Source organism: Lutra lutra, chromosome X (assembly GCF_902655055.1).
Source record: "Lutra lutra chromosome X, mLutLut1.2, whole genome shotgun sequence".
In the NCBI taxonomy this organism is placed as follows: Eukaryota; Metazoa; Chordata; class Mammalia; order Carnivora; family Mustelidae; genus Lutra; species Lutra lutra.
The window spans coordinates 16163151-16185409 of NC_062296.1; the positions used below are offsets into that span (position 1 = coordinate 16163151).

General features: G+C 44.5%; 1 protein-coding gene across 2 annotated transcripts; it reads right to left on the reverse strand.

The window, feature by feature from the left end:
- Nucleotides 1-4478: 4478 nt before the first annotated feature.
- Nucleotides 4479-20657, reverse strand: LOC125091813 (cancer/testis antigen family 45 member A6-like). 2 transcript variants are annotated; one of them, XM_047715805.1, is made up of 5 exons: nt 12110-12160; nt 7636-7816; nt 5875-6081; nt 5199-5292; nt 4479-4818 (listed from the first exon to the last, which is right to left on the reverse strand). In XM_047715805.1, the coding sequence occupies exons 2-5, from the start codon at nt 7808-7810 to the stop codon at nt 4695-4697; spliced, it is 600 nt and encodes a 199-aa protein (XP_047571761.1). In that variant the 5' UTR covers nt 7811-7816; nt 12110-12160; the 3' UTR covers nt 4479-4694. The 2 variants fall into 2 exon arrangements, with proteins under 2 accessions (XP_047571761.1, XP_047571762.1); XM_047715806.1 differs by lacking the exon at nt 12110-12160 and adding an exon at nt 20615-20657 and having other exon boundaries at nt 4484-4818; nt 5875-5997.
- Nucleotides 20658-22259: the final 1602 nt, after the last annotated feature.

A 22259-nucleotide genomic window follows, 5' to 3' on the forward strand; every position in this document is an offset into this window, starting at 1 on the left:
GGTGTGGACCTATTCTTATTGATTTTGAGGGGGGTTCTCTGCACCTCCTGGATTTTGATGCTTGTTCCCTTTGTCATATTGGGGAAATTCTCTCCAATAATTCTCTCCAACATACCTTCTGCTCCCCTCTCTGTTTACTCTTCTTCTGGAATCCCAATTATTCTAATGTTGTTTCGTCTTATGGTGTCACTTATCTCTCAAATTCTCCCCTCGTGGTCCAGTAGCTGTTTGTCCCTCTTTTGCTCAGCTTCTTTATTCTCTGTCATTTGGTCTTCTATATCGCTAATTCTTTCTTCTGCCTCATTTATCCTAGCAGTGAGAGCCTCCATTTTTGATTGCACCTCATTAATAGCTTTTTTTATTTCAACTTGGTAGATTTTAGTTCTTTTATTTCTCCAGAAAGGGCTTTTATATCTCCCGAGAGGGTTTCTCTAATATCTTCCATGCCTTTTTCGAGCCCGGCTAGAACCTTGAGAATCGTCATTCTGAACTCTAGATCTGACATATTACCAATGTCTGTATTGATTAGGTCCCTAGCCTTTGGTACTGCCTCTTGTTCTTTTTTTTGTGGTGAATTTTTCCGCCTTGTCATTTTGTCCAGATAAGAGTATATGAAGGAGCAAGTAAAATACTAAAAGGGTGGCAACAACCCCAGGAAAATATGCTTTAGCCAAATCAGAAGAGATCCCAAATCGTGACGGGGGAGAAAGGGGATAAAAAGAGGTTCAGAAAGAAAAAAAAAAAAGAAACAATTAAAAAAAGAAAACCAAAAAAAAAAAAAAAAGAAAACCAACAAAGAAAAAATATAAAAAGGAAAATATATATATATATATATATATATATATATATATATATATTAGATAAACTAGTTAAAAAACGTTGAAAAAGAAAAGGGTAAAAGTTAAAAAAAATTTAGCAGAAGAAGAAAAAAAAATTAAATTAACTGCAAGGCTAAAGAATCATGAGGAGAAAGCCATGAGTTCCATGCTTTGCTTTCTCCTCCTCCGGAATTCCGCTGCTCTCCTTGGTATTGAAACTGCACTCCTTGGTAGGTGAACTTGGTCCTGGCTGGGTTTCTTGTTGATCTTCTGGGAGAGGGGCCTGTTGTGGTGATTCTCAAGCGTCTTTGGCCCAGGCGGAGTTGCACCGCCCTTACCCGGGGCCGGGCTGAGTAATCCGCTCAGATTTGCTTTCGGGAGCTTTTGTTCCCTGAGCGCTTTCCGTAGATTTCCAGAGGGCGGGAATGAAGATGGCGGCCTCCCAGTCTCCGGCCTGGAGGAGCCAAGAGCCCGGGGCCCCACTCCTCAGCGCGCCCTCAGAGAACAGAGCCCAATTACTCCCGTCACTGTGGCCTCTGGCCGCACTCTGAGCTGACCGAGCCTGCGAACGGTTCAAGGTAACCCCGAGCTTAGAGCTCACTCCTCGGCTCTGTCTCTGTAGCCGGCTTCCCCGTTCTAATACCTATAAGCTCTGCGACACTCAGACACCCCCGATCCTTCTGTGACCCTGCGGGACCTGAGGCCACGCTGACCCTGCGTGGGCTTCACCCCGGTTAAGCCTCTGGAGTGATGTCCCTCAGCGGAACAGACTTTATAGGTCCTGATTTTGTGCTCTGTTGCTCCGCCGCTTGCCGGGAGCTGGCCCCTCCCCCCGCGGTCTATGTTCCCGTCGCTTTGGATTCACTTCTCCGCCAGTCCTACCTTTCAGAAAGTGGTTGATTTTCTGTTTCTAGAGTTGCTGTTCTTCTTCTCTTCGATCTCCCGATGGATTTGTAGGTGTTTGCAATCTTTAGATAAGCTATCTAGCTGATCTCCTGCTACCTGAAGTAGTCTCAGTCTGCTACTTCTCCGCCATCTTGACTCCTCCGGTAAATTGCTTTCTAAGGAGAGCCCAGACATCTGTGAAGAGCTCCGTGGTGGCATTTCTCTTCTCTGTTGGTCAGAAGTCACTGTGGGCTTGCCCTCAAGGAAGGACCATACTACACTGCCAAATATGTATGCTGTTAATCATTATTGCAACCTTCCCCCAACAGACCTGTCGCTAATTAATACAGTGACAACTCATGATAGAAAGTTAGTAATCCAAATTCTAAGAGATGATTTGATACTGGCTCTGAACTGACACTAATATTTGAGAACTATAACTTCATGGGTTACAGAAATGTCTCATGGAAATCATGGAATCAATATGGTTTTACCTCAAGCCCATCTCAGTGATTGGTCCCTGAATCCACTGTCTGGTTATTAATTTCCTCCAATTCAGAGTATATAGTTAGAAGAGTCAGAAGATGATAGAATTCCCATGTTGGCTCTCTGATCTGTCAAATGAAGGCTACTATGGTCAGAAAGGCCAAGTAGAAGCCGTGAGAACTACCTACCTATAAGGATAGTAAAAGAAAATGCAACATTTCACCTTGGAGGGAATGGACTGATTATACAGCATTGAGATTTGAAAGGGGCAGGTCATGATTCTAGGACATCCCTTGCAACCTACCTATATGTCTGGTCCAGAAACAGACAGACCTTGGAGAAGGACAGGAAATTATAATAATCCTCACCACATGACTATTCCAAGTACAGCTGCTTGTCTACATGTGCTTTTGTTGTTTTAGCAATCAAACATCTACCAAGGCACCCGGCATATGCTATTGAGGGGGGAAATGGTTTTTCCCCTATCAGTAAATACCCACCAGAGTTTGGCTTCAGCTTGAAAGGCTGGCAATAAGCCGCTTCTTACCTCAGGGGCTGAATGTAACACAGAACTCACTGGAGTGTGGCACCCATCTTCAAGTGACCTGAAAACCTACCAGCTTGGAGTGGGGCCCAGAACAAGAAAACGTTCTCTGATATGACCTCACGTACATTCCCAGTGACCAGTTGACTGGAAAAGAAGGAACATCATGTGTGATTTCCAGTTCTTACTTCCCAATATGCAGGCCCAACCTATTTTAGACTTCTATTCCTGCATATCAATCAGCACACATTTAGCAGCTTAGAACTAGATAAATATATTCTCAAACAGTCCTGTAGCTGAGAAGTCCAGGCAGGCTTGATTAGGTTCTCTTCGTGACTGGGTCACATGGAATTGAAGTCAAAATGTTGACCATGCTGGGTCATTAACTGGAGAGTCATGGAGAGAAACTACTTCCAAGCCCTTTCAGGTTATTGGCAGGTGTAGTTTCTTAAGGCTGTAACACTGAGGTCCCCATTTCCTTGCTGTCCCTCAGCTGAGGCCACTCTGAGCTCCGAGGACCACCCTCATACCTCCCGAGGTGCACCCCTCCATCTTCCATGCAGTAATGGTGCATCATGATCATGGAAGCGGGAATGAAGATTGTGCATGGAACATAAACACGGACTTCCACTCAGCAAGACTCATGGTGTTGCAGATACTGATGACTGCTCCATCTGCCAGCAGCACAGACCAACACTGGGCACCTGATATGGCACCATACCCCCACGGGGTCAGTCAGCTAACTACCAGTGGCAGGTTGTTGATCTTGGTCTGCTTCAAAAATAACTGGGGAGAGGGCAGCTCTTTGTACATGAACACACCTTTATTCTGGGTAGGGATTTTCCTTCTCATCCAGGGTACTGTATAGAACACCATGTGTGGACTTAGAAAATTCCTTCCCAACATCATGGAATTCCACACTGCATCACTTATAAACATGGAACTTGCTTCCCAGGTAACATGCTCATGGATCTCACAGCTATTATGTTTCCTATCATCCTGAAGTGATGGTTCAGTTGAACTGTGGTATGATCTTCTGAAGCCTCAGTTATGGTTGCACCATGGTGGCAGTGCCGTGTGGGATGGGGACAATGTAACCTGGGAAGTGGAATGCTCTTTCTTAGGGTCAGATAGATGGAGCTGTTCCCGTAACAGACACAACTCTTGTCTTCAGCAAGTAAAGGATAGCAGCGTAAAGACTTCTGCTCATTATTGCTGCTTATGTATCTAGGAGCAAAATTTTCTTTCTCTTACCCACAAGGTTAGGATCAGCAAGTGGAGAAATGTTTTCAACACGTGACCTCACTGACTCCCCTGAAATGCAGATTGAGACTGCCCAAACAACCATGTTGGATTCTCATCCCTCTCAATCAATGACCAAAAATGAGGTACCTCTGTGGTGTGGAGACATGGAACGTGACTATCAAAGGAAGCTGGATTGTCAATCCATACGGCCTAATAAGGAGTATGTGTGAAATATCTAGAGCTCTTCTTGGTACTCCCAGGTATCTGTGATTAGTTAATGGGATATTTCAACACCACAATCCAGGCAGAACACCTACTGGTCCAGACCCTCCAGGAATTAAGTTGTGAGCCATCCCCTCAGGACAAGCACCAGAACCTGCTGAGAGGTTGTCCCAGACAAAGGGAATAAGAAATAGTTAGACAGTACCCAGTCATAACTACCAGTGAGTTCCAGAGCATGCCAATGAAAAGAAAAGTATTTACTTGATGGCTTAAAAATATCCTCAAACTCAGTGGAAAACAAATAGAAAAACACCAGTTTAGCCATTCAGACAAAATGCTTAGGGCAAAATCTCAACGTTTACTAACAGAAACTTGTAACATGAAAGTTGCAGTGCTTTTTCTTAGCCTCAAGAAGACAATTTCTTGGCAAACTCATGCTAAAGGCATCAACAATATCTGGTCACACTCCAGAACAGCCAATTGGATCTGCCTTCTCACTGATGATTGCCATAACAGGATTGTAAGTTTGGAGTGTCATTATCTTTTTTGAGAAACTGGTCAGATTCCAATTTTTCTGGTACCTTCTTCAAGTGCCTTATTAAGTCTTGTCTTTCATATCTGAAAATAAAGAGACAAGTCATTAACCAAATGATACCCAAAGAACCTATGTTGTAGGACGCACTGTGGAAAATACAAAGAGAAGCTCAGTTTACAGGAGAACAGAAAACACATCTGCATGGTACAGGACAATCCAGTAAATACAGAGAGTGCCCGTTCAAGGTCAAGGCCCACCTCAAACTCGGGTGTGAACAAAAGTTTCCTTGAGCTTGCAAGAATGAGTGAGACTCAGATAATATCAATCTAAATAAGTGGAGACAACATGAACTCTGAGTGAGGATCAGGGTTTGAGAAAAATAAGGCAGGGCCCAAACCCACCCCTCACCCAGCAGCCCCCTGGCCCTCTGTGAAACATTCTGTACAGTTCCTCCTACACTCACCTTGCAGCTTCCTTCATGGCATATAAAGCAAATTTTTTCTGCACTTCTGGAGGTCCTTGTACTCCCTCAAGCAATTTGAAGACTATTTCATATTCTGGAGATATTAGAAAAACAATATCATCAATATTTCTGAAGAACAAAGAAGAGGTAGAACTCAATCTTGGAGTCTCAGTGATCATTCAAGGGCTAGAATGTTACAGAGTACCTGTGCGTTCCATCCTTACTTTTAGGTATCTCAACATATCCACCAATAGAATTGAGTACACAATAACAAATTAAGAAATACAAAAGAACAGGGGCGCCTGGGTGGCTTAGTGGGTTAAGCCGCTGCCTTCGGCTCAGGTCATGATCTCAGAGTCCTGGGATCGAGCCCCGCATTGGGCTCTCTGCTCAGCAGGGAGCCTGCTTCCTCCTCTCTCTCTGCCTGCCTCTCTGCCTGCTTGTGATCTCTCTGTCAAATAAATAAATAAAATCTTAAAAAAAAAAAGAAATACAAAAGAACAACAAAAAAAATTTACTGGGACATTTTAGTCAAGATAAAGAGGAACCATTCTAATTGGGAAAACCCCGTTCTGGCAAAGGATGAGCCTCAAGAAGTCAGTGGAATCTAGTCTGGATCATAGAATGGAAAAGACTTCCTGTGGTTTCACTGATAAAAAATTCTTATCCTACTTACTTCCTCCAAAATGTCGAATTTCCTTCTTTAATTGCTCTTTTATTTCCATATTGATTTTCACTGGTATCAGCAGTTGATCTGGCATATCTCCCGACACAGACATTTCTGTGACCATGGGGTCATCTGCAGAGAGACAGCTGGGAAAGATTCCTCCCACCAGGGCATCACTACCAGGTCTGTGAATCAGCCCACCCTTGTTGACCCTGGCTAAGTCAGGACACAAAGAATCTAATTGTGTGGAATACCGTCTCCTGCCATACTCACAAGCTCTGGAGATCAGATTTTGACCAGAAGCCATCAGGTGGGGATCGACCACTTCCCCTCCCCGCCCCGTGCATACTGGGAATGACAGGTGCCTCTGGAAACCTCACTGAATGAGGAGCTGCAATGATGTGCATTTCAGCAACCCCATACGCACATCCATGTGCTTCACAGTCTCTAATATTTCTTTTCGCAGCAGGAGAATACACCAGCTAGATGTATCAGTACTGAAAATTTGACCTCATGAAAATAATACAACAAAGAAGCCTCTTCTATTCTTGTCACTACGCATGCACACAGAAACAAAGTTGGACAATATAACTAATTACCAGACATTCACAGAGCCCTGGCACTCATGATTTCATGTTGTTGTGATTGCTCTCTACAGAGTGAAAATCTGAACATGTCATTTGATGTCAGGATGCCTGATATTGGCACTCCGTCACTAGAAATTCCAGTCAGTAAATGACCTTCCTCATCCATCTTTTCTGTCTCAGGAGGTCAATTTCTTTCTACACCAAGTCTGACATCTGTACAGCCTTTACTCCTCCTTTGTGCCAGGCATGTGCCAAAAACTGGGAGATCAGCAAGGACCCAGACAGACAGAACAGACAAAGACAATCACAAACCTTATGAAACTTAACATCCTCATGGGGAAGGTAGACAATAAGTGCACAATGGACAAAGGGAATAACACACTCTGACTTGGTGTTAGGAAGGAAGTCAGCAAGGATGTGAGCAAGAGCAGGAGGGGAAGCCTCCAGAAAGCCATACTTAGAGAGGGCCCTCTGAAGAGCTGACCCCTGGGCAGAGCCAGGAGCAGGAGACAGAGCCGGCCCGTGCACACACAGAGGAGGAGGCCTAGCTGCCATGAAGGCCTTGCACAGCCCACACAAGGGAACAAGCCTGGGCCATGGAACAAAGGTCAGACGTAGAGAGAGCAAGGATGAAACAGAGAGGACATGAGTTGGCAGGAGAGGATGGCAAGGTCAGGTCGTGCATGGCATGGAGACCAGTGTCGGGAGCTGAGACTCTGTTTTGCATGCTTAGGGAGTTGATGACAGGTTTCAGGATATGCATGTAATGATCTGATTCCTGTGTGGACATGGTCACTCTGGGTACACAGAAACAAATGGGCTACACGAGGTCAAGTGGGAAAGCAGGATCTGAGCTCAGAAGCTCCTGGAGCAACTTGCTGAGTGATGAGGCAGTGTGGAATGAGGGACAGTATAACAGTGGGACTCAAGAGCAATGATATTGTTAAAGGAGAGAAAGGAGATCAGAAAGTAAAAGGAAACCAGTAGAGTGTGGAGTTTGGGAAGCCAGGAATGTCTCCATGAAGGACAGAGTGAACACCTGGTCCAGTGTGCTGAGAAATTAATGGCAGCCTCACCCAAAGACAGTGACCTTGAACAGAACTGACCCTGAGGCATGGAGGAGCCAGAGGTAGTGCTGCCCTGGTTCCAGTCATGGAGGGGAGGGGAGGACGGGCATCCTCACCATCTTCTGAGGACATGGCTGAGCCCTCAGGCTGGGATGAACCCTCTACTTCCTCTCTCACTGAAAGCAGCACCATGCTCAGCCTTTTCTTGAATGGAAGTTCAGTGATGGGTTTTCCACAATATTTCATTTGGTTTTTGGTCCCAACAGTGGACTCTTCTGCTTTATCACTCATCACTTCCTGAGGAGCATTAAGAAACATGTTCCATTAATGACTAAAAAGCAACCATTCTGAAAGAGGATGGAGGTCTCTCAGGATGTTACCATAGAATTACGTTATGACCCAACATTTGCGGTACTAGGTATTTACCCAAAGAACAAAAAATACTGATTTAAAGGGATACCTGCACCCTGATGTTTACAGCAGCATCGCCGACAGTAGCTGAACTCTGGGAAGAGCCCAAATGTGACAGAATGATAAATGGAGAAAGAAGACATGGTGTACGTCTACAGCAGAATATTACTCTGCTGTCAAAAACAATGAAATCTTGCCATGCACAATGACGTGGGTGCAGCTAGAGAGCAGAATGCTAAGCACAATAAGTCCGTCAGAGAAAGGCAAACAGCAAATGAGTTCACTCATATGCAGAATTTAAGAAACCAACAGATGACCATGGGGTGAGGGAAAGAAGGGCAAACCAGAAAACAGACTCCTAAGTGCAGAGAACAAACTCAGGGTCGTGGAGGGGAGGTGGGCTTGGGGACATGTGTGTGACAGGGATGAAAGAGGGCACTTGTGTGATGAGCACTGGCTGTTGTGCAGACGTGTGAAATCACTCAGTTCTACACCTGACACTAATAGTATCTCTATGTTACCTAAATGGAGTTTAAAGAAAAATGTGAGAAAGAATGCAAGCATTCCACCTGTGGGGCCTGGCTCTTACACAATCTTGTACCTTCCCTCTTCCACAATGCATCCTGAGCCATCAGCCAGGCATTTCTTCAGCATGCACATGGCTCCTCTGGGGGCTCTCTGCCTACACCCACAGTTGGATTGCTTCCTCTGCTGACTAGGAGTGACCACCCTGTAGAAAGGTCTTTGCATCTGGGGCCCATTCTGTCACCAGACACCAGAGAAACTGTAGAAGTCCAAGGCAGAAAGGCAGGTGAGCCAGAGCTTGAATGGGAAGGGACTCCCCTTGTGCAAGATTTGCACTTGTGGCACAGCCTGTTCCTGTTAATGCAGCTACAGCATCAGGAACTTGACCTGCTTGTGCATCTCACACAGGCTGGTCAGGGAAGGCAGCACGGTCAGGCAAGAGGTGATGGAACAGGAGTGGGATCCACCAGAGCAGGACCATACCTTCTCCCCTCTAACGGTGGTGTGTGCTCCAGTCCAGGTATGGTGCATCTCAGCAGGCCAGTGGGACCCCAGAGGGCATGGAGCCGTTTCCCCTCACCCACAGCTGGGAAGAAACATACCCATCCTAGCTATACATCCCTTGGCAAATTCCAGAAGATCATGCCTCTCCCGCCCCCCATGGGGTTTGGTGTGCTGAGCAGCAAAGCACAGGAATCCACATCGAGAGGCAGGAAAATGGCTGTGTCCTAAGACTTCCATAGCTTTCTGAGGCTGAGTGTCTTAGCAGGGGACCCCAGCTGGGGGATGGCGTAACAAATAGACCTTACTGTGTGGTCATTCAAGGGTATTCAAACCTAGGACAGTACTGAAGTCCACCAGACCAAGGTGGTTCTACTGTTGGCAATGTAATCTGCTGCTTATATCTGCCAATCTTGCGTTCTACTATCCTGCTGCCCACAGGTCGCCAGAGGTTGGGAACTTCCACTCCATGTCATGTTCCTTTGCCTAGTTCCTTAAACCATCAATAATATAGCCAAGGGCCTGGTCCCTTCCCCAGGTTCTCTTCTGCATTCTGAAGTCACTTGATCCCAGTTCTGGCTCCTCCTCATGATTGCAAAGTGGCTGCCAGGGCTCCTCAGTTACCTGCTACTCAAGTCCTGTGTAGCAGAAGAATGAGGTTACATCCTTCTGTAGCACTCCCACAAGAAGTCCTAACGTTTGCTGTGATGGAATCCTGTGCACATGTCTGCCTCCAACAATCATTTTGCTCTATGGGGGACATCAATCAGAATGTGCCAATTTCCTCGGCTCAGGCCCCAGACAGCAAATGCATAGATTGAAAGATACGACCCCCGATAGGTTTGACCATGGCCTCCCATAGGATCCTGTATTCATTAATCAGAACATAATTTCTTCTCAAGCAGACAAACATTGGCAATGGTGACACCAAAACCCCAATCCTTAATTTCATGTAGACTATGATATCTAAACAAATTGAAATTAAAGAAGTACTTCTTACCAACACAACAAAAGGTACTCCAAAAGTTTGTAACATACTTCTAAATCAATACTCACTATTGAACTCTAAGCAAACATCACATGACTGATTCTGTGGGACACATGAAATGGGGGTGGGGGGGAAGCTTACAATTTCACATTCTGTTAGAAAAGAAACAGTGCTGCAAATGAATGAGGTCTGTCCATGGAGGAAGAGGCAAAAAGACTATAGTGAGAGCTATGTTGTGTTTTGACACTTGTGTCTCCCCAACAGCCTGTGTTGAAATCCAAACCCCCAGGGAAGCTGCTATCAGGAGGCATCCGGGTCCTTCGGCAGGTGCTGAAGTGCAGACAGTGGCCCACTCCTGAACCGGATCAGTGCCTCAGAAAGGAGGCTGCAGAAACACCAAGCCTTCCAACAGGGCAGAATGATGGTGCCTGACTCTGAACTAGGCCACTGACCTCCCTAGTTCACCCTGGTGTTGGCAGCCTGGTCCTGGTGTCCCAGCCTCCCCAGCCCTAGGCAACACATTTCTGTCCCTGCCACCTTCCCAGTTTCTGTCATGTTGCTATGGCAGCCTGAACAGACCAAGATGGCTCTTTCACATCATTATCGAGGACAGTTTATCACAGATAACAATACTAGCCACCAAGCAGGAGTCTGAGCCCTGCATTCAGAAGGGAGCTCTGTGAAAGACAACGGGAACACCCAGAATGACTTTATAGCAAATTTGGGAACTGAGACGACATAGACACTTTCCTAGAACAAGGAAACATTCCAAAAGTCACCAAGAAGAAACAGAAAATCTGAATACCTAAAGGCTCTCTTGAAGAGTGCTTCAGACATTCCGGATGGATATAATACCAGTATGCAAACTCTTTCAGAAAAGGGAAGAAAGGGTGTGAGTTCCCTATTCACTTTGATGTCAATATAAATGTGTTACTAACATCTACCAAAAACACTGGAAGAAAAGGAAAACGAGAGACCCAGATCTCTCTCTTGAATATAGACACACAACTCCTCAACAATAGTTAGCAAATGAAATTACACAGGACATAAAAAAAAAAAAAAACAAAGGTCATGGGGTTTTGGGGTCTATTGCTGGAAGGAAGACTGGTTTCACCCTGGAAAATTTATCAGTGAAATGTACTACATAAACAGCAAAAACTGGGGAAAACGCACAGCGCCACTGCAATAAATGGGTTGACGCTGGATACTTACTCATGGTAAAAATCCTCAGCAACTTCGGATGAAAGGCAACTTCTTTAACGTAAGAAAGCTTATCTCCCCCTCCCACAAAATGTACACAAATGTTGTATTTAATGATGACCCAACTCTTTCTTCTTGAGTTTTAAATAAGACATGGTGTCTGCTGTGTTTTCAAGAACATACTGGAGGAACTGAAAACTGTCAGTAAACAATAATAAGTATACATTTTGGAGAAGAAGGACTGAGGTTGTCATTGTTCACAGCAGACATGTTCTATATGTAGAATATCCAAAAGGATGTAAAATACCAAGAATTAATAAGTGTACAATAGCCAAGTTACTGGATGCGAGAGCAAGAATAAAAACGTGTATTTCTGTGTAATAAAAATCCGATTAGAAAAAAGATAGTGCCTAGAGCAATCTATACTTTTAATGCCATTCTGATCAAAATTCCAGTGGTATTTTTCAAAGAGCTGGAGCAAATAATCCAGAAATTTGGAGGGGAGGAGTCAAGATGGCGGAGAAGTAGCAGGCTGAGACTACTTCGGGTAGCGGGAGATCAGCTAAATAGCTTATCTAAAGATTGCAAACACCTACAAATCCAACGGGAGATTGAAGAGAAGAAGAACAGCAATTCTAGAAACAGAAAATCAACCGCTATCTGAAAGGTAGGACTGGCGGAGAAGTGAATCCAAAGCGACGGGAAGATAGACCGCGGGGGGAGGGGCCGGCTCCTGGCGAGCGGCGGAGCAACGGAGCAAAATCAGGACTTTTAAAAGTCTGTTCCGCTGAGGGACATCGCTCCAGAGGCTTAACTGGAAGCCCAGGCGGGGTCAGCGCGGCCTCAGGTCCCGCAGGGTCGCAGAAGGATCGGGGGTGTCTGAGTGTCGCAGAGCTTACCGGTATTAGAACCGGGAAGCCGGCTACAGAGACAGAGCCGAGGAGTGACTCTCAGCTCGGGGTTGCCTTGAACCGGTCGCAGGCTCGGTCAGCTCAGAGCGCGGCCAGAGGCCAGGGTGACGGGAGTCATTGGGCACTGTTCTCTGAGGGCGCACTGAGGAGTGGGGCCCCGGGCTCTCGGCTCCTCCGGGCCGGAGACCGGGAGGCCGCCATCTTCATTCCCGTCCTCCGGACTCTACGGAAAGCGCTCAGGGAACAAAAGCTCCCGAAAGCGAACCCGAGCGGATGACTCAGCGCGGCCCCTGGTAAGGGCGGTGCAACTCCGCCTGGGGCAAAGACGCTTGAGAATCACTACAACAGGCCCCTCCCCCAGAAGATCAACGGGATACTCAGCCAGGACCAAGTTCACCTACCCAGGAGTGCAGTTTCAATACCAAGGAGAGCCCCGGAATTCCAAGGAGAAGAAAGCAAAGCACGGAACTCATGGCTTTCTCCCCATGATTTTTTAGCCTTGCAGTTAATTTAATTTTTTTTTCTTTTTCAATTTTTTTTTCTTTTTCTCTTCTTCTGCTAAATTTTTTTTAACTTTTACCGTTTTCTTTTTTAACGTTTTTTAAATAGTTTATCTAATATATATATATATATTTTTCCTCTTTTTATATTTTTTCTTTATCGGCTTTCTTTTTTTAAGTAGTTTCTTTTTTTTTTTTTTGAACCCCTTTTTATCCCCTTTCTCCCCCCTCACAATTTGGGATCTCTTCTGATTTGGCTAAAGCATATTTTCCTGGGGTTGTTGCCACCCTTTTAGTATTTTACTTGCTCCTTCATAAACTCTTATCTGGACAAAATGACAAGGCGGAAAAATTCACCACAAAAAAAAGAACAAGAGGCAGTACCAAAGGCTAGGGACCTAATCAATACAGACATTGGTAATATGTCAGATCTAGAGTTCAGAATGACGATTCTCAAGGTTCTAGCCGGGCGTGAAAAAGGCATGGAAGATATTAAAGCAACCCTCTCGGGAGATATAAAAGCCCTTTTTGGAGAAATAAAAGAACTAAAATCTAACCAGGTTGAAATCAAAAAAGCTATTAATGAGGTGCAATCAAAAATGGAGGCTCTCACTGCTAGGATAAATGAGGCAGAAGAAAGAATTAGCGATATAGAAGACCAAATGACAGAGAATAAAGAAGCTGAGCAAAAGAGGGACAAGCAGCTACTGGACCACGAGGGGAGAATTCGAGAGATAAGTGACACCATAAGAGGAAACAACATTAGAATAATTGGGATTCCAGAAGAAGAGGAAAGAGAGAGGGGAGCAGAAGGTATATTGGAGAGAATTTATTTCCCCAATATGGCAGAGGGAACAAGCATCAAAATCCAGGAGGTTCAGAGAACCCCCCTCAAAATCAATAAGAATAGGTCCACACCCCGTCACCTAATAGTAAAATTTACAAGTCTGAGTGACAAAGAAAAGATCCTGAAAGCAGCCCGGGAAAAGAAGTCTGTAACATACAATGGTAAAAATATTCGATTGGCAGCAGACTTATCCACAGAGACCTGGCAGGCCAGAAAGAGCTGGCATGATATATTCAGAGTACTAAATGAGAAAAACATGCAGCCAAGAATACTATATCCAGCTAGGCTATCATTGAAAATAGAAGGAGAGATTAAAAGCTTCCAGGACAAACAAAAACTGAAAGAATTTGCAAATACCAAACCAGCTCTACAGGAAATATTGAAAGGGGTCCTCTAAGCAAAGAGAGAGCCTAAAAGTAGTAGATCAGAAAGAAACAGAGACAATATACAGTAACAGTCACCTTACAGGCAATACAATGGCACTAAATTCATATCTCTCAATACTTACCCTGAATGTGAATGGGCTAAATGCCCCAATCAAAAGACACAGGGTATCAGAATGGATAAAAAAACAAAACCCATCTACATGTTGCCTACAAGAAACTCATCTTAAACCCGAAGACACCTCCAGGTTTAAAGTGAGGGGGTGGAAAAGAATTTACCATGCTAATGGACATCAGAAGAAAGCTGGGGTGGCAATCCTTATATCAGAACAATTAGATTTTAAGCCAAAGACTATAATAAGAGATGAGGAAGGACACTATATCATACTCAAAGGAACTGTCCAACAAGAAGATGTAACAATTTTAAATATCTATGCCCCTAACGTGGGATCAGCCAACTATATAAACCAATTAATAACAAAATCAAAGAAACACATCGACAAGAATACAATAATAGTAGGGGATTTTAACACTCCCCTCACTGAAATGGACAGATCATCCAAGCAAAAGATCAACAAGGAAATCAAGGCCTTAAAGGACACACTGGACCAGATGGACATCACAGATATATTCAGAACATTTCATCCCAAAGCAACAGAATACACATTCTTCTCTAGTGCACATGGAACATTCTCCAGAATAGATCACATTCTTGGTCCTAAATCAAGTCTCAACTGGTATCAAAAGATTGGGATCATTCCCTGCATATTTTCAGACCACAATGCTCTAAAGCTAGAACTCAATAACAAGAGGAAATTTGGAAAGAACCCAAATACATGGAGACTAAACAGCATCCTTCTAAAGAATGAATGGGTCAACCAGGAAATTAAAGAAGAATTGAAAAAATTTATGGAAACAAATGATAATGAAAACACAACGGTTCAGAATCTGTGGGACACAACAAAGGCAGTCCTGAGAGGAAAATATATAGCGGTACAAGCCTTTCTCAAGAAACAAGAAAGGTCTCAGGTACACAACCTAACCCTACACCTAAAGGAGCTGGAGAAAGAACAATAAAGAAAGCCTAAACCCAGCAGGAGAAGATAAATCATAAAGGTCAGAGCAGAAATCAATGAAATAGAAACCAAAAAACAATAGAGCAAATGAACAAAACTAGGAGCTGGTTCTTTGAAAGAATTAATAAGATTGATAAACCCCTGGCCAGACTTATCAAAAAGAAAAGAGAAAGGACCCAAATAAATAAAATCATGAATGAAAGAGGAGAGATCACAACTAACACCAAAGAAATACACACAATTATAAGAACATACTATGAGCAACTCTATGCCAGCAAATTTGACAATCTGGAAGAAATGGATGCGTTCCTAGAGACATATAAACTACCACAACTGAACCGGGAAGAAATAGAAAACCTGAACAGACCCATAACCAGCAAGGAGATTGAAACAGTCATCAAAAATCTCCAAACAAACAAAAGCCCAGGGCCAGACGGCTTCCCGGGGGAATTCTACCAAACATTTAAAGAAGAACTAATTCCTATTCTCCTGAAACTGTTCCAAAAAATAGAAATAGAAGGAAAACTTCCAAACTCATTTTATGAGGCCAGCATCACCTTGATTCCAAAACCAGACAAGGATCCCAACAAAAAAGAGAACTATAGACCAATATCCTTGATGAACACAGATGCAAAAATTCTCGCCAAAATACTAGCCAATAGGATTCAACAGTACATTAAAAGGATTATTCACCACGACCAAGTGGGATTTATTCCAGGGATGCAAGGTTGGTTCAACATCCGCAAATCAATCAATGTGATACAACACATTAATAAAAGAAAGAACAAGAACCATATGATACTCTCCATAGATGCTGAAAAAGCATTTGACAAAGTACAGCATCCCTTCCTGATCAAAACTCTTCAAAGTGTAGGGATAGACGGCACATACCTCAATATTATCAAAGCCATCTATGAAAAACCCACCGCAAATATCATTCTCAATGGAGAAAAACTGAAAGCTTTTCCGCTAAGGTCAGGAACACGGCAGGGATGTCCGTTATCACCACTGCTATTCAACATAGTACTAGAAGTCCTAGCCTCAGCAATCAGACAACAAAAGGAAATTAAAGGCATCCAAATCGGCAAAGAAGAAGTCAAACTATCACTCTTTGCAGATGATATGATACTATATGTGGAAAACCCAAAAGACTCCACTCCAAAACTGCTAGAACTTGTACAGGAATTCAGTAAAGTGTCAGGATATAAAATCAATGCACAGAAATCAGTTGCATTTCTCTACACCAACAACAAGACAGAAGAAAGAGAAATTAAGGAGTCCATCCCATTTACAATTGCACCCAAAACCATAAGATACCTAGGAATAAACCTAACCAACGAGGCTAGGAATCTATACACAGAAAACTATAAAGTACTCATGAAAGAAATTGAGGAAGACACAAAGAAATGGAAAAATGTTCCATGCTCCTGGATTGGAAGAATAAATATTGTGAAAATGTCTATGCTACCTAAAGCAATCTACACATTTAATGCAATTCCTATCAAAGTACCATCCATTTTTTTCAAAGAAATGGAACAAATAATCCTAAAATTTATATGGAACCAGAAAAGACCTCGAATAGCCAAAGGAATATTGAAAAAGAAAGCCAAAGTCGGTGGCATCACAATTCTGGACTTCAAGTTCTATTACAAAGCTGTCATCATCAAGACAGCATGGTACTGGCACAAAAACAGACACATAGATCAATGGAACAGAATAGAGAGCCCAGAAATGGACCCTCAACTCTATGGTCAACTCATCTTCGACAAAGCAGGAAAGAATGTCCAATGGAAAAAAGACAGCCTCTTCAATAAATGGTGTTGGGAAAATTGGACAGCCACATGCAGAAAAATGAAATTGGATCATTTCCTTACACCACACACGAAAATAGACTCAAAATGGATGAAGGATCTCAATGTGAGAAAGGAATCCATCAAAATCCTCGAGGAGAACACAGGCAGCAACCTCTTCGACCTCAGCCGCAGCAACATCTTCCTAGGAACATCACCAAAGGCAAGGGAAGCAAGTGCAAAAATGAACTTTTGGGATTTTATCAAGATCAAAAGCTTTTGCACAGCAAAGGAAACAGTGAACAAAACCAAAAGACAACTGACAGAATGGGAGAAGATATTTGCAAATGACATATCAGATAAAGGGCTAGTGTCCAAAATCTATAAAGAACTTAGCAAACTCAACACCCAAAGAACAAATAATCCAATCAAGAAATGGGCAGAGGACATGAACAGACATTTCTGCAAAGAAGACATCCAGATGGCCAACAGACACATGAAAAAGTGCTCCATATCACTCGGCATCAGGGAAATACAAATCAAAACCACAATGAGATATCACCTCACACCAGTCAGAATGGCTAAAATTAACAAGTCAGGAAATGACAGATGCTGGCGAGAATGCGGAGAAAGGGGAACCCTCCTACACTGTTGGTGGGAATGCAAGCTGGTGCAACCACTCTGGAAAACAGCATGGAGGTTCCTCAAAATGTTGAAAATAGAACTACCCTATGACCCTGCAATTGCACTGCTGGGTATTTACCCTAAAGATACAAACGTAGTGATCCGAAGGGGCACGTGCACCTGAATGTTTATAGCAGCAATGTCTACAATAGCCAAACTATGGAAAGAACCTAGATGTCCATCAACAGATGAATGGATAAAGAAGATGTGGTATATATACTCAATGGAATACTATGCGGCCATCAAAAGAAATGAAATCTTGGCATTTTCGACGACGTGGATGGAACTAGAGGGTATCATGCTTAGCGAAATAAGTCAATCGGAGAAAGACAACTATCATATGATCTCCCTGATATGAGGGAGAGGAGATGCAACATGGGGGGTTGAGGGGGTAGGAGAAGAGTAAATGAAACAAGATGGGATTGGGAGGGAGACAAACCATAAGTGACTCTTAATCTCACAAAACAAACTGAGGGTTGATGGGGGGAGGGGGTTGGGAGAGGGGGGTGGGGTTATGGATATTGGGGAGGGTATGTGCTATGGTGAGTGCTGTGAAGTGTGTAAACCTGGTGATTCGCAGACCTGTACCCCTGGGGATAAAAATATATGTTTATAAAGCTGTAAAAAAAAAAAAAAAAGAAAAAAAGAAAGGATGAATACCCAAGTTTTGTAGCAACATGGATGGGACTGGAAGAGATTATGCTGAGTGAAGTAAGTCGAGCAGAGAGAGTCAATTATCATGTGGTTTCACTTATTTGTGGAGCATAACAAATAGCATGGAGGACAAGGGGAGATGGAGAGGAGAAGGGAGTTGGGGGAAATTGGGGGGGGAGGTGAACCATGAGAGACTGTGGACTCTGAAAAACGATCTGAGAATTTTGAAGGGGTGGGGGGTGGGAGGTTGGGGGCACCAGGTGGTGGGTATTGTAGAGGGCACGGATTGCATGGAGCACTGGGTGTGGTGCAAAAATAATGAATACTGTTATGCTGAAAAAAATTTAAAAAAATTAAAAAAATAATATAATCCAGAAATTTGTATGGAACCAGAAGAGACCCCGAATCACTAAGGAAATGTTGAAAAACCAAAATAAAACTGGCAGCATCACGTTACCTGATTTCAAGCTTTACTACAAAGCTGTGATCACCAAGACAGCATGGTACTGGCATAAAAACAGACACATAGACCAGTGGAACAGAGTAGAGAGCCCTGATATGGACCCTCAACTCTATGGTCAGATAATCTTCGACAAAACGGGAAAAAATATACAGTGCAAAAAAGACAGTCTCTTCAATAAATGGTGCTGTGAAAACTGGACAGCTATATGCAGAAGAATGAAACTCGACCATTCTCTTACACCGTACACAAAGATAAACTCAAAATGGATAAAAGACCTCAACGTGAGACGGGAATCCATCAGAATCCTAGAGGAGAACATAGGCAGTAACCTCTTCGATATTAGCCACAGCAACTTCTTTCAAGATATGTCTCCAAAGGCAAAGGAAACAAAAGCAAAAATGAACTTTTGGGACTTCATCAAGATCAAAAGCTTCTGCACAGTGAAGGAAACAGTCAACAAAACAAAGAGGCAACCCACGGAATGGGAGAAGATATTTGCAAATGACAGTACAGACAAAAGGTTGATATCCAGGATCTTAAAGAACTCCTCAAACTCAAGAAGATATTTAAAATACCATTAGAACAGTGTCAAGTACATCAAGGGGCACCTGGTTGGCTCAGTGGATGGTGGGACTATTGATCTTGGGGTTGTGTGTTCAAGCCCCATGTTGGGTGAAGACATTACTTACAAATAAAAAAAATGTTTTAATCAAAACCCATATTTTTAATTTCTTGAGGAATCTCCACACTGTTCTCCAAAGTGGCTGCACCAACTTGCATTCCCACCAACAGTGTAAGAGGGTTCCCTTTCTCCACATCCTCTCCAACACATGTTGTTTCCTGTCTTGCTAATTTTGGCCATTCTAACTGGTGTAAGGTGGTATCTCAATGTGGTTTTAATTTGAATCTCCCTGATGGCTAGAGATGATGACCATTTTTTCATGTGTCTGATAGCCATTTGTATGTCTTTATTGGAGAAGTGTCTTCATATCTTCTGCCCATTTTTTGATATGATTGTCTGTTTTGTGTGTGTTGAGTTTGAGGAGTTCTTTAAAGACCACGGCCACCCACAGAAGGTTAGATAGAACTCCTGGGAGACTGAGATACAGAAACCCAGGGAAACTACTCCACCACCGGCTGAGACAGAGCATCCAAGTAAGAGCAAACCACCCCAATGTGCACGAGAGCCCCCGACTAAGAATTCACCCCAAAGGCTGAGTGAGACAGACCACACGAGGGAGAATGCACCCCCTGAGCAGAGCCCCCAGAGTGCTCCCCAGCCACGGCTGAGACAGGGTAGCCGAGGAAGAGCAGCCCACCTCCATAAGGGGGACCAAGAGCCCAAGGAACCCTCCACCCAGGGCTGGGAGAGAACACTCAAGGAGAACCCCCCTTCTGGGCAGAGATGGACCTTCCGAGGAAGAGTCTTGGCTCCCCAGATGCAGCGGGAGCGCCAAGAAAGAGCCCAAACCCCCAGTGCTGAGCAAGCACCCAAGGTGAAGTTCTCTCCTGGCCACACCCGGCTCAGACGGAGTCCCCCGGGACAGCTTCCCAATCGTCTTAAAGCATCGGAGGAACAGCACCCCCATAGGAGGGGACAGAGCCCCCACGAAAGTCTCCCCAGGACTAAGAGTCCCCACCAGGGACCAGCAGAACACCACAGAAGCCCAGCCCCACCATGGCTGAGACAGAGCACCCCGGGAAAATGCCCCCTCGTGCTGAGCTACACCCCAAGGCGAGTCTCTCGCAGGCTGAGGTAGAAGCCCTCAGGGACAGGAATCCGAGGGCTGAGCTGGTGCACCCCAGGAACCATCCCCCTCACGGAGCTTGAACGGAGAGCCAGGAACCACTCCCCCCATCCCTCACTTAGGACTGAGGTGATCACCCAAAGACAAGTCCCCTCACCAGTGCTGAGAGAATGACGTAAGCAAAGTCCCTCACAGAACTCAAGACACCACCAAGGACGGCCTCGTCTCCAACATGGCTGACACAAGCTGCCCAGAAAATATCTCCCCTGTGCTGACGTCAGAACCCACCCTCATCTCTCCACAGAGCAGGGGTAGATCCCCCAGGAAGACACCTCGGCCAAGGGAGAGGCACCCCCAGGGCACAGAGAGAGCGCCAGGGAAAAGAATCCACTCTCCCAGGGTTAAAATCCTGACCTTGTTCCAGGATCCTGGAAGCAGCTCACACAATGGCAGTAAAGTTGTGGTGCCTCTCACGTGGAACTTTCTAGAAATGTGCCCCCTGGGAGTTGCTGGAAATATGCCCCCTAGGGGGTCTGGAAGTGGTGTGCACTGAGAGCTACCTGGCCAGAAGGCTGATTATTACTGCCCCAGGGAGGTGTAAGGGCATTTACAGGACTTGGGGTGCTGTTTGCCACACTGCCCTGCAGCAGCCCGACTCCCAAGAAGCTGTGCGAGGTGCGGTTCTCGTTCCTGGAAAAGCCTCTTGCGCCCCAGGAGCCTGCTGTGCCTGCTGCCCAGAATATGGAATCAAGTGGTCCCGGCCACGTCTCAGGCGCCCCCTGGAGGCAGAACTCGGTCACACAGGCCACAGGAAAAAACATTTCCAGGAACCAGAATTTCTTTTATGTACCAGGCGAAAAGTTTCTGTTCAAAGCTGAGATTGAATAAATCAAAAACTGTCCCTTGTTTTAACAGATAAAGAGGAGGAATACTTGATGATCATAAACCTGAGTAAAAATTAAAAACATTTCATAAAATTTTCCTATACAAATCTGCTTTGCCCATTATTCCTGGGGAGAAATATATGAAGTATTTCTTGCACATAAAATGAAAGAAAGACAAGATGCTCACTGTCGTCCCTTCTATTCAACACTCCCTACAGGTGTCCTGCCTGGCACCTTAAGATAGTGAACAGGGCTGTGCCCACAGAGCAAGCTCTCAGACTGTTCCAAGATGGACGAGCCCAGAAGCAGTCCTTTTCAGCAAGTCACCAGGCACGTCAAATAATGACAATTGTCTGGGAATACAGATTTGTGGGGAGCTCCAATCAGTTTAGTCCCCTCCAGTGGCTGACAGGTCGCTGGTGTTCCGAGCTACTGTGGGCGTGAGGTCATTGGTTTCAAGGCCAGCACAGAGCTGAGGAGGGGGCAGTAGGAACAGTGCTGGTGACAACAGCCCAAAGCTCACTCTCTTTACTGGGATGGAGTCATCTTTCTTGATGGGACACTCTTCCGGTTTTTGCTTGGCTTGGGTTAATTTTCATGGTTCTGAAACCAGTTAATTATACAGGATTTGCTGGTATTCTCATTGCCTGTATGCTGGAGCGGATTTTCACAGGCCCTGCCTCCACCAACACAGACATGCCTCCTCATATAGGTTACATCTTCAATGAGGTTTAACTCCACTTTGTCTGACTGTAAATCATTTATATTGCTTTCCTTTTTGTTCTAGAAGGAAACTAGTATAGGCAGTGCCTGCATATTATGAAAACTACCTGTAAACCAAGCCTCCTGAGTTGCTTTTCTAGACAACTGATTCTGTGAAATGCACATGAGGACAGGGGTGCAGATTCAGAGAGTGTACTGGTTTTTAATTTTGTGTAACAAATTACCCAAATTCAGTGGCTTCAAAAGTTCTCCCAAATATGGTGGGTGAAACCCATTTCTTCCTTCTTCTATCATTATTCTATAGCTCCGAATTCAGGATCATCTTGACTGGGGTCTCTGCTTCAGGGATTAAAAAGTTGACATCATGACTGTGGTCAAGCCAAGTCATACTGTGGAAGGCCTGCAGGGACACTGACCTCCACACTCAGTCAGGATTGTAGGCACAACCCAGT